The 12,968-nt window shown below is 34.6% G+C and overlaps 1 protein-coding gene across 1 annotated transcript in view; it reads left to right on the top strand.

Annotated features, from left to right (window-relative positions):
* LOC111051551 (nephrin) overlaps positions 1-12,968 on the top strand; it is an 807,626-nt gene that overhangs the window by 779,720 nt on the left and 14,938 nt on the right. The window contains exons 7-8 of the mRNA XM_039427333.1: positions 1,232-1,376; positions 10,997-11,127. Of these exons, the coding sequence (XP_039283267.1) occupies positions 1,232-1,376; positions 10,997-11,127 (276 nt within the window). The remainder of the gene's footprint in view (positions 1-1,231; positions 1,377-10,996; positions 11,128-12,968) is intronic.

Raw genomic sequence — 12,968 nt, 5'->3', positions numbered from 1 at the left:
CATTCTCGAATCTAAGTTGTGATCCAAATGGATGATCAGATTGTCTCCCTTTAAAACTGTAGGTGAAATTCCAATGTTATTTGTATGATTCAGTTTGATTGAGGCCACTCGCTTATGCCAACAGACCGATGTTTGCGGGTATTAGCCGTGTGACCTCAAGCACTCGCTATGACCTGCAAGTTGCGATCCAGCAGCAAAGCAATCAGACCGTATTTACAATGCGCCTTCCTAATAGGATTAGGCGTCACTATCAATTCGTAAGGGGGTCGGTCGAATATCATCATCGCTTTCATTGGTCCAAGACGTTGTTTCGGCCAGACTTCGCACCGGTAAACAGGAATTATCGCCTACACACAAACATATTATTGCAGCGTGTTGCCGGGTACCGGTGTGTTGATAGTAGGGGCTCCATAGGCAAACAGACTCACAGGCAAACTGGAGGCGGTTCAATAATTGTATGGAGGTGGCAGTCTCTTGTTATGTTTTGCAGACGAATTGTGAAAGCAAGCACCTCTCATTCTCGGCTAAGCGGGGCTGGCTATTTACAAAAGATCTCAAAGGAATCTTAGTGATAGAAGAGTATAGGAATAATAAAAGTGCGAAAAATTGAATCTATTTAGGAAGAATTTGAGAACGTCTACTGAATAAAAATACTAGACTTTGATATTGCATCTATTGATATCTGATCAACTGGGTTCATCAGAGATTAATAATGGTGTAACAACCGAAAACGGTATCTCGTTTTTTTAATGATCTGTGGTATAACAAAATCTAGTCTTTCCATTCAGTAGACATAACTACTACAATATCACCTTCACAACTATTCAGAAAGTGTCTGGAAATAGTTTCGCAGTGAGAGATCGTCAATGAGAAATGAGAGAGGAATGATATTGGAGAACTTGGATGGAGGAGGAAAGTGAATATTGATGAATATTCTTGGTGAAAGAAAGGAGGGCTGTTGAAACGCAGAACATTAGAAAAATCATTGAAAAATAATGATTATACTAGTTTTTTACTGATTATTTCTCAATGAATTCTCTGTTTTTCGACACTTTAACCGCCCTTCTCATTTTTTTCATGGAAAATATTCATGATTGTTCAATCTCTTTCTGGGAAAAATAGTTTTTACGTTGTTGAGTATGTGATATTAAACTCTTATTACTGAATTGATAATCATGTTGTATGCTCGAATATCGGAATATAGTAAAGTTGATGTGCGATATTGTTGCAGGAATCGAAGGACGGCAATGTGTCGACGTCGATGGTGCGATTGACTGCGACGGTCGACGACAATGGCAAGACGTTGACCTGCCGGGCCGACAACACCGAAATCAAGGGCAGTGCTGAGGAAGATTTCTGGAAGCTCAATGTTTATTGTAAGTCGAAACACTTTTCTACACTCTTCCCATTTTTCAGTTTCCCTATTTGATACTTCTCACTAGCAGAATAGAGGTTTATAATATTAATAGATATTAGACGAGTACAAATATTCAGAAAAAAAACACACTTGCAGCCACTATTCAGTCAGTAAAGCTATTAATTTGCTAAATATTTCAACTATTTTCACCGATAGTTCCCACAGCTACAATAATCTATTAAGAAGAATAGGCTTAACTTCAACTCTAGCAGTTTTTCCAGTTTATCAAGCCCAACTTCATCTAGTAACTGTAATAGCTTCTATCCTCGGCCTTGAATTTGTAAATTACAATAGGGACGAATTTACAATAAAGATTATTCATTTCAATGTGGACATAAGTATTTTCAAGTGAATTTTAGTTTTCGCTGAATCTAATGAACAAGTTAATGCTGGAATGGAAACGATCTCACAAAAACTGCTGACTTAACAGATAATAGATTTGAGCAATCTCATTCACCTACAGGGAACATATTCATATGCATATACATAAAGGATATAAACATATGAACATATAAACATGAATAGCAACTGCAAAATGCAATTGAAAAATCTGGTGCTTTTCCATAAAAAATAATGTAGGTCAGTTTTTTGCCAGCAACTAAATTTGACAATCGTTTCCGTTATCAGAGGCGATAATTTTTATTGTGAGGAATTATTGCATTTGAATGTGGGAAGGGAAGTGTGAGAGGGTAGCATAACCCTAAATCGTTTAAAATATTCACTTTAGTCAGTACAGGAAGTGGTTACTGCTTTGCGGTCAACATTCTGGAGGCTAGAATTCATATCACCCATACCTCCACAGAATTCGTGTCTCGTAAATAAATAATTTGACCAACCAATTTTTTCTATGCATGCTGAATAAATCACCTGTCCAATTCATTTTTCGCTCCATTTAAAATTCTACCGCTTGTATACATATCATTGTAAAGTCGGTCACTATTCAGAACAATCTTTTTCAGGTTTTCATTGATGGCTTTTTGTTTGCTGTTTTGTACTTTCATTGTAGTTTTTCTCATACTTTATTCAAAGGTTCTCTTTTGAAAAAATATGCTTATCTTGTTCAGAATGTACAATCAGAGCACGAGCCTGAATATTGTGACTTTGTGAGCCTCGCATTACAGTACAATATCGGGGCACCGAGCTTCGCTCCGGATTACAAAAGCATAGAAGCATAAAAGCATAGTTTATATTTATTTATTGATACACAGAACACAATTCTGTCAATTGATTGGGGAAGGACCAAAAGGCACTTGGCGGATAAAATAGCAAAAATGTTGTCAAAAACAGGGTTTTTCGCGATTTTCTCGAAAACGGCTCCAACGATTTTGATCAAATTTATACCTAGGATAGTTATTGATAAGCTCTATTAACTGCCATAAGTCCCATATCTTTAAAAATCTCAGGAGCTCCGCCCCATCTATGCAAAGATGGATTTTAGTTTCCCAAATATCAGGCCTCAGATACAATTTAAACAAAAACTTCCAAGTTGAAAATATTGAACATGAAAATCTCTACAATTAATGTCTTGTAACAATTTCACCTAAAATTTGAAATAAGCTCGAAATTCGAGAAAATGTCATTATTCAATTGCTAACTGTTTGCAACTGTTGATTCTATTAAATCATTCACTATGAAGAGATTGATTGATTGATTGCATACTTTATTTATGTAGATTACAGTATATACTGGCTTATACACTTATATAAAATAGCTTACAATACAGCAAAATTATAGATGAGTTTACATAATATAGACTAAGAAAATAATTATTGAACTGTATATGATACGAAAAAAGCAATTTGTAATAACTAAAGATAATATTGTTATGCATCTACATAAATTGGCGGAGCTTTGGACATATCAATGTCCATTCTTCGGAAAGAATATTCAAAATATCCTTCCCACTAACTCTCTACAAAAACGTTAATTTCATCAATTCAACTAAGGATTATTTTATTTATAATTGGAAATATTGTAAAAGTTTTAATTAATATGAATATTGTAAAGCTTTTCCTGGGGGAGTCACTCTCACCTCCAAGGACAAGTCGATACACGTAGGGTGAATCTTGCACTGAGTCAATGGTGTTGAGGTTATAAATTTTGTAACAGCGTGCGAGGACGCTAAGTGTACACCAGACTGATTGACTCACTACAAGATTCAATACAATTGTCGGAATCGCCGGAGGCCTAAACGCTCGCTCACCCTTGATTCTTCCTATGACAGATTGTATGGTGATGAAATTTTTATAAGTAGTGTAGCGGACGCTAAACACTGAATACGGATACCTTAAAATTATTACCTGTGAAGAATGAGCATACAAAATCATACAGGTCGAGCAAAAATCCCGATGTAGATAATTTACGGGACTGCGTCTCTAATAAGTTCTGAAGGATTAAAATACGGTACTTGGACCAAATATCGTTCAGAATATATTTCGAGAACAGAGTCTTGTCGGGTTTTAAGCTCTATTGTAGGAAATTATATGATCTCTGGCTGCATCCGCTGTACTGTTGATGTATTCGCTCCTAAGTCGAGGTCGGTAACAGATAAAAGCTGATATATGAGCAGGTAAGGACAAAGAACAAATATCTCGATCTGACCCCACTCACTACATCCACTTAGACCTGTTCCAATATCCAGCTTAATTCAATTATTGCAATGATCGTATTCGATCGGTTCTTGATGATATAGAACGTATCAGACACAATAATTGACAGGCTTAAGAAATAATCGAACTCAGAAAACAAATTAACAAAATTGAAATATATTATAATAAAATATATGATCTCACAGTGCAGATTCAGAATATAATTTACAGATTGAAAGTGTTTCAACATTGACAAAAATGATTAGCAGTTTTCTTGTACTTGCATGATACCATGCGTGATTCGACAGAATTTTACAATTGATAAAATTTAACAGTTTTGAAAAAATAGTGAAAAATGAATAAAAAATGTCTTTTAAAATTGTTCGGGGTCGTGGTTCTGGCAGCGGAGGATAGTTAATCAACCACAAGTTCTTAGAAATTCTATATGAATAAATTCTAGGCTCTTAATGACTAAAAGCGTTTGTCGGCGTGGCCAATAATTTAACGAAGAAAATTTTATATTTTCTGCACTGAAATATTTTCGAAGCGTAGATTGGGGCCCCTTTAAACTTATAACTCACGTGAAATTCCTTGGCGGTCGTGGTTTTCTTCTTTAGATCAAAATCGTTTGGTCGGCAGCAATCCAGGCTTCGGTCTCGGCACGTGGGGAATTTTAATTTAAATATCTCCTTCACCAAATTAATTAAGGGACAATTTACTTTAAACTTTTAATTTATCGATTGCTGAACATAGATTTACGAATAACAAATAGAATAGCCTAAAATATTGGCTCACAAATAAAACATATAAAATCGAACAAGAATTTTTTACGAATAGGTCTTGGTAACTATAAAGAGATCTGAACGGTGAGGATTTCAAAAGGGAAGTGCTGTATTTTCTCTAAGCTTCTTGGCTAGAACCTTTCTCTGAGAATCTCGGTGTAATAAATTTGCATAAAAATTTGCCATTGGTAGAACAATTATGACGTAGATGTGACGTCAGTGGCAGGCAGTAGAATATAATTCCTTTAATTACAATAATAACTCAGTTCATATAATTCTTAAAACTGCTTAATCTTCTAGACATAGTTCCTCCCATACAATGTACATGTGCTAGCATATATGATAGGGCAGGTTTGTTATCTGATAACAGATTAACGTATGTTGTTTTCAAACGATCACCTTTTTGGTGCTATTTCTATGCACTATGATTGGCTTAGGCTTGCCAAAGAGATTCGATCACCATGTGGTTCAGTTGAAATAATAATTAATATTCTTATACAATTCTTATTATGTTTGAGACTGTTATAATTAATTTCTGCTGTTTTTATCAATAATATAAGTTCATGCTATGACCTAGTTAGTTACAATAAGACCTGACATTATAATATAATTTCTTAAGTAATAAATAATTTCAACAATAATATATACATTTTATCTTTTTATTCGAAATTCTTGGTCCTTTATTGATAGTTTTTACTTTTTTAGAAATGAAATTATTATAGCTTGCATGAAACCGGCATGACATTTGACAATACTTTGAATCAGTCAGCTGTGTTCGAGCTGCTTTAAACATCTGATCGGTAGTAAACAAAGTGTAACCTCAAAATTCAATGAGCAATTCATAAATAATTCGTGCTTTATTTGCAGAATAATAATTATAATTTTATTAAATAATTTTCTAGAAAATATTCAGTACAGAACGGTACTCTTATCTAATATACAGTTACTGATAAGTAAGTTCTATCGCTCGGTCGCTAACTACTCCTTTAGCAAATTCTTTCCTTTTGAGAAGGTTAATCACAATTTTCCTCTTTTCTCATGAGGTCTATTTAAAAAATTCATCACAATATTCAAGAGAAAGAAGAACAGAAAATTAATAAAGTAAAATAATTATATATGTAGATAAGATCAAATCATTGATTAATAAAATGGAGTAGGCTGAAGTAGATCAGGGTAATCAACTTTTAGTAATATACAGCAGTATGCAGTGAATAATTAAAATAACATTAGTTTATATTATATATATATATATAATATATATATATATATATATATATATATATATATATATATATATATATATACAATTTATTCTATAACAGGTTTATAGGTTTATATTGGTGGGATGGGTGAGGGATGGTTGCCATGTGATCGTTTTTAAAGTCAGGATGAAGCTCGCTCGGCTCTCGATGGACCTGATAGAAACAGAAAGTGCATTCCATGCACGACAGGCACTGACTAAAAAGGATTTTGTGAAAATAGTGGTTCGATGGTTGGGTATCCTCAAAGTACTTTCTCCGGTTCTTGTATGCAGAGCATCTATCATCCTACCTTCAGAAACAAATTTGAAATCATCTTTGAAATAGTTTGGATTTCCGTATTTCAAGATATCTCTAACAAGCTTGACTATTCGAAAACGTCTTTCATCGGGAAGCTTCAATGTTGAACTGGCAATGTGGGCAGGGGTGATATGTTCATGACGTTGAAGAGAGTAGACGAAACGTAAACAATAATTTTGGCAATGCTGTAGTTTATCATTCAGAGTGACTTGCATATCGTTGAGAACAGAATTACAATACGTTAAATGTGGGAAGATAAGAGATTGAACCAATAACATTTTAATGTTTCTAGGGAGGATGTCGTGCATTTTCTTCGATGAATGCATCGCTGAAAATACCTTTTTACATGTTTTGTTCACTTTTTCTGACCAGTCAAGAGTATTATTCATAATAATTCCTAATTTTTTCACTGAGCTAAGGGATGTCATTACCATCAACAATAATTTTGTGAATCGATTCAAGGTCAATATTGTTTAAAAGACGAGAATATACAATTATAATGGGTTGTGTTTTGATGGGATTAAGCTTAAGGTCATTTTTCTTTGTCCATTCAAATATCGAATTGATATCTCCTACCTAAGAGATAGGATTTGAACCAAACTAGGGAGTTGTGACTAAAACCAAGAATATCTAACTTATTTAAAAGAACTTTATAATAAAGATTTACATACTGCGGTCCAACACGTGTATGAAGCAAACGGTAAAAATATCCGGAAAACTTCGGAATAGACCTGAAGGCCTCTTATATAGAAGAAGACCTTCTTATTCGGCTTGTATTGAAAGTGTCTTGTATCGATTGTAATTTTTCGCCACACTGCACGGAAAGCAGCTGTTTTCCAGTCCCTACGTAGATCTGAAAGACATTGTTTGCAGACGACTCTCGTCTGATGTCAGAACAGGTTTCTTTCCAGCCTAGGTCGGAAAGAGTACCCTTTCCAGCCGCTAATATGGAACTAAGAAAGGTGATCAAAAAACAGCTGATCAAAGAACTTTTCATTATTTATGTTCATTATTCAACAATTAAAACATTTATAATAATATCATCTTATTGTCATTCGAAAGAATAAAAAAGTATAAACTCAACCTCCCACTTAATTGAACATCATCTTTTAGGTTATTTAGACAAATCAGAATAAAAAATAAAAATACTTGGACAATTTCCTGATATTCAGATTACCTCGGATTTGCTAGAGCTATCACCTTCCACTTCTGCTTTCGGAAGTGCTTAGTAAACAACTCATATATATATATATATATATTGTTTATTTTTGTGTGTGGCGTAAATTAACGTTCGTACCACGGGCAAAAGTGTTTTTCCGGCTCTCAATCTTTTCCAGTCCTCGGCCTACGGCCTCGGACTTGAAAACCGATTTCGAGCCGGAAGAATCTCATTTTCTCATTTTCTGCTCTAGGTGCGAAATATACTATAAAGTATAGGCCAAATCTTAGGAATTGAACTGGTACAAAATCTGATCTTTTTTTATTTTCGTCTTCTTCATTTTGTTTCACCAGCTTCTTCCTTCTCCAAACTTCTGCTACCTATTTTCTACTTAAAAATCCATGTTTCCTTGATATTCTTCTTCTTTCTCCTCTTCATGCATCCAACTCTTTATATATATTCTAATCTTTTGTTTAGCTTTTCATTGTATTTTACCTCACACTCTATTTTTGTGAATTCTATTTCTAATCGCTATTCTTAATCTTTCAGTAATCGCCTCACTTTATCTCATAATCTTCCTCTTATCATCTTCACATTCCTATCAATTCTATTCATCTCTTGTCTCTATTTTCTCCTGTTGACCTGCTCGTTTGGAAAATTTAACTCAACTTATCCATTCTCAAATTACTCTTCATTTACTTCATTCTTAAATACACTTTCACTTGCGTGTTCTCCTGCTGATATTCTTATTTCCCCTCCTTCTATATCTCTTTTCGCCATTTCTCTCTGCAGATATTTTTTTATCATAATATCCTCGTCTAAATCTTCCTAATCCTCATCTCTCCGCCAGTTTTCCTCTTCCTTCTTTTTCATCAGACAATCTTCATCTTCTCTAATCTCCTTTCAATGATTACGAGGAATGAAAGCATCGATTTCCTATTTATTTCGAGAAAATGGTTAGAGTAAATTCGTATAGGTGACAGAAGATTGGTCCGGGCTGGCGGCGGCTGCTTTCATGTCAAAAAGAGAAAGAAGAGAAGCAAACATATTAGCTGATGCGTCATATTCTCTGAAAAGTAAATCTTATGCGCATGCGCGAGCTAACCTCCACTATTCGATTTCGTTTTTGTATATCGAAAACTTTGAAAGGTCTGGTCGATCATCTTCCGATACACCTTTCCCTGATGCGCCCCTCTATTAGCTACCATCTCACACTACCCTGGCTGTTTAGAATACTTGTTTAGAATTTAGATGAAATAAGAAGACATCAAACAAAAAATGATGAGAATGATAAATCTCAGATGGAAATGAGTTTTGGAAAAATAGTTTCCCAAAGTATACCTAATAATCATATTTTAGAACTAATTTCTTGTGTCTCTCAGAGGATGATTCCTTGTAGATGAGAATTATCAAGCAGTACTAAAAAATTACATTGTAGATAAGCTAATTGAAATTATTATAGTAAGTGATGAAAAATGATCAGTGCATTAATAGAGGAATAAGATAAGAATTGTCAACCAGCTATTTGAGTAAACTGCCTTGCACGCCGTAATTTTATAATCGGGTATATAGCAGTAAGGCATGCGCAGGTGGCTTATTCCAGCTTCTGCCCGGCCCCACACAAAAAAAAACTAGGGAAATATGATGTGGTCTTAGTGGTCTAGTGAAGTACAGATGTGGTCTTATTAGACCACATCTGTACTCCACTCATGGTTTCATGAAATCACAACTACAGCAATCTAGGAAAAATTCTGATAAATTATTGCATAATAGAGATGATGTGCTTGACTGGAAATTAAAGTTGGTGGAAAAATTTAAAAATAATTTCATTTTGAACTGCGGTTTACGTTAAAACCTAGTAGAAGTAAAGTTTCTAAGCAAAACAAGACTCGGTTGGCGCTGGCGCTCCCCCAACGTTTTTGATGAAATATCATTTTAAGAGAGATGAAATGTTTGAAATACATTAACTTTAATAGGACTGGGAATGGACTGGCACGGGAAATCAAAGATGGCATAAAGATTCAAAGATGATTCCATTTTGAACTGCATTGTAAGTTAAAAGCCTGTGGAAGAGCAGTTTTTGTGTCAAACGAAAGTAGGTTGGTTCTCTCCCAACTGCTATGATACGAATTAATGAGCTACATTCGAAAATACACAGCTACAAGCATTATTTGTGGTATACACAAAACAATGGAAAAGGAACGTTTATTTCTAAGCACAAACATAGGAATGAGGTAGGAGGAATACAGATATGGAATCCGTGAGAAAGTGATGCATATAGGTACATCGCCGACAAACAAATACAAATACATAGAAACAGAAGCCATTACAGAAAATAGGAGAGGAGGGAAATAGGATGGAATAGCAAAAGCTCGAAGGAGAAAGAGGAGAGCTGTCTTTTCAACATTCCCTTGAAGCCTTTTTGGGGCTACAAGTGTTGTTGGAGGAGAAATATTCGGAGGACTGACAAGTTGACGTTCACCTCGTTCGATTTGTTGTTGTTGTAGTTCTGGTTGTCTTAGCCGTCAACAGAGTCGAACTGAGTGAGAGACTCCATGAAAACCGAAATAACAAGTTGCCGCTGCCTTCCTGCCTCCCTTATGCCCCCGGGGGTGGCTCAGCGCTCAGCATATGTCGATTCGTTCTCCTACTTTGTTTACTAAATCTTCTTCTCTATCTATCTCATACTGAGCTACAAACGTGTGGACAACACGCTCACAATACCAGTTTCAGAATGTTATGCAGATAGATCGCACTATTATAGACGCTGATAAATTTATATTGATATTTCAGATCATAGGTTGAAAGTTATTATTATTTTGATTATAGATTCCCTAACATATCAAATTCATAAAGTATTTCTCTTGATTCTATAAGTCGTTATATGAAATTTCTTGACCTGAAGCTCCTATTCAAGTATTAAGTAGCTCCAATGTAATCGTGATATTATTATTTAAAGAGTACGTTTTGATTATGTGTAGCATCTTCCAAAACATTTCTTTTGGGATGCTCAGCGGTTAGATGTTCGAAAAACAACATCATTTATAATTACTTATAAATTGAGATTCTTGTGATATGTTTTATGATAAAAAAAATATTAGCAAATTATCTAAAATTTATTATCGACGTAAATTTGGATTAATACTAGTCTAATTGTGAATTTAAAGAGACAATTGAGCCCATATCAGTACTCGAATTTTGTATTTCGGATTCTAATGATATCAGGGCTGAATGTATTAATTTGAGAATGCGATCAATTTGATAACTAAAAAAATATATAAGATTAATTTCCAATGCAATATCTTCATTTCAAATAGTATAATATTGTAATTGCTAATAATTATTATAATCAATTAAAATTGAACTATTTGAAATGTTGTTGCATTATTGTATTTGATAAAATTTATCATAATTATTTTATATACGTTGTTCTGGAATCCTGAGTATGTTCAAGCTGAAATACAATGAATAAATAAATGTATGATTTTCAGTTCTTCCGGTGCTGGAGCTGAAACTGGGCTCGAATCTGAATCCAGATGACATCGAGGAAGGCGATGACGTCTACTTTGAATGCAAAGTTCATTCCAATCCAGGAGCATACAAAGTAGTATGGAAACACAATGTGAGTTCAACCAGGTCCCCAGTATAATTCCAATTCTCCACTACAGTTGAAAATCATTTGTAACTTCATTCATACTTGGGTGGGTTTTGTAATTAAAGCAGCACATAAATAATAGGTTTTCAGTTTGGCTTAAGATGAGAAAATGTTGGTGAAGTTTGTCGTTGTTGCAGTTTTGTTCGCGCTGCTAGCATTCATCAGTATTCAACATTCAATCCTCATCACTCCTTCCCATTTCTTCGTTCATCATATTCGTCCTGTTAATGACTGTAAAGTAGGACATGTTGTATGCAGCTTTAATCTACAACTGAAAAGGATTTTGCAAGGGACGTCGTTGTAGTTTCAGGGTTAATTGTTATTTGATCAATTCACAATAATAGACGTATTTTAACAATCCGATTGGGATTTGATTAGTGTGCTTGGTCGTTTTATTTTTAATGAACATTCTTCCCATCATACCCATTATGAATGGAGTAATTTATTGATTGTTCCTGATAAGTGGGAGACGTGAGAACAAATTTCACAATAAATTGATGATCTACAAAACACGTATAGTAAGTAGAGGAACTCATGTTCAGTGTTGAATTGATACGGAACGGCGCTCCACACTGATTTTTAACAGTGAATCTGAACTATTGCCTCCTCATATAAAAATGCTACTGTATCCTGATCAAATGAATCTTGTTCAAGCTGAAGCCTTGCAAACCCACATGAGAATTTTTCTCTTAACATCATCTTATAAGTATTATGAGAATGGATGACTTTCAATAAAGGGTTATAGAAGTAAGAATAATCGTCTTTGAATATTTACAGCGAGCCGATTAATAGAGCATCAAATTTCTCTTATTCTCTCTCAACTGCTTTCTGTCTTTTCTTCATCTGTGCATCTCCTTCTTTTCCCCCAATCACAGTCTCTCTCTTTTTCTCTTCGAGAAAAATAATGCAGAACATTTTTCTTGGTGTCACTTTTAAGTCCTAACAAATGTAAACGTGGAGTTTCAAGCTACCATTACACATAAGAGAAATTTCCAAGAATTAGCAATCTTCCTTGACAACACACTTACATAAGAAACGCAGAGCAGAACAAAATCAGATTTTTTAGTTTCATGCCTGCCAAACTTGATCTATAACTATAATATAGGAATGAATTGGCTTATACAAGTACGGCAAAGGAAATTCACGAATGACGCATCATCACGTCTGAATTACTGGACTGATTAACTTGAAATTTTGCATATAGATTATACTGAGGATGGATAGATACTGATAGTTGAGGATAGATATACTGAGGATTATAGATTTACTAAGGATGGTTTTAGACCTATTTTCAATTCTCCAAGACTTTATTACGTCAAGTTTTCAGTCTTTCAAGTTTTTAGTTAGAAGTTTTCAACCTGCTAGTCATAAATGGAAGCAATCACTGAATTTAGGGTACGGACAGTCTAAGGACCCTTAACAATATTACCGACCTGTCTAACTAATAATAATAATTCATTACAAGGAACTATCTTGTTTCGTGATCCACTTATTCTCTTCATAATTCTCACATTCTCTCTCTCTCAGTCTATTGCTCATAAGGGGAAAATAATATCTTCTTTCAAGATCCTCTCACTCCCTTTAGATCTCTCACATTCTCTCTCTTCTACTTATGAGAGAAGATACTGTCCACTTTCAATATTCTCATACTATCTTTATTCCTCCCCTGTATCATGTATGGCGCAAGACACTGTCTACTTTTAAGATGCTCTTACTCCTTGCCCTCCCCCCTCCCGCCGATGGCGAGCGAAAGTTTCGATCGACCGATGATGCTTTTGCCTATAAGGTCGATGAGGATTAGATGCTGG

This window comes from Nilaparvata lugens, chromosome 4 (genome assembly GCF_014356525.2).
Source record: "Nilaparvata lugens isolate BPH chromosome 4, ASM1435652v1, whole genome shotgun sequence".
NCBI lineage: Eukaryota > Metazoa > Arthropoda > Insecta > Hemiptera > Delphacidae > Nilaparvata > Nilaparvata lugens.
Note: the sequence above shows the minus strand (reverse complement) of the source record. Positions and strands in the feature narration are given on the sequence as shown.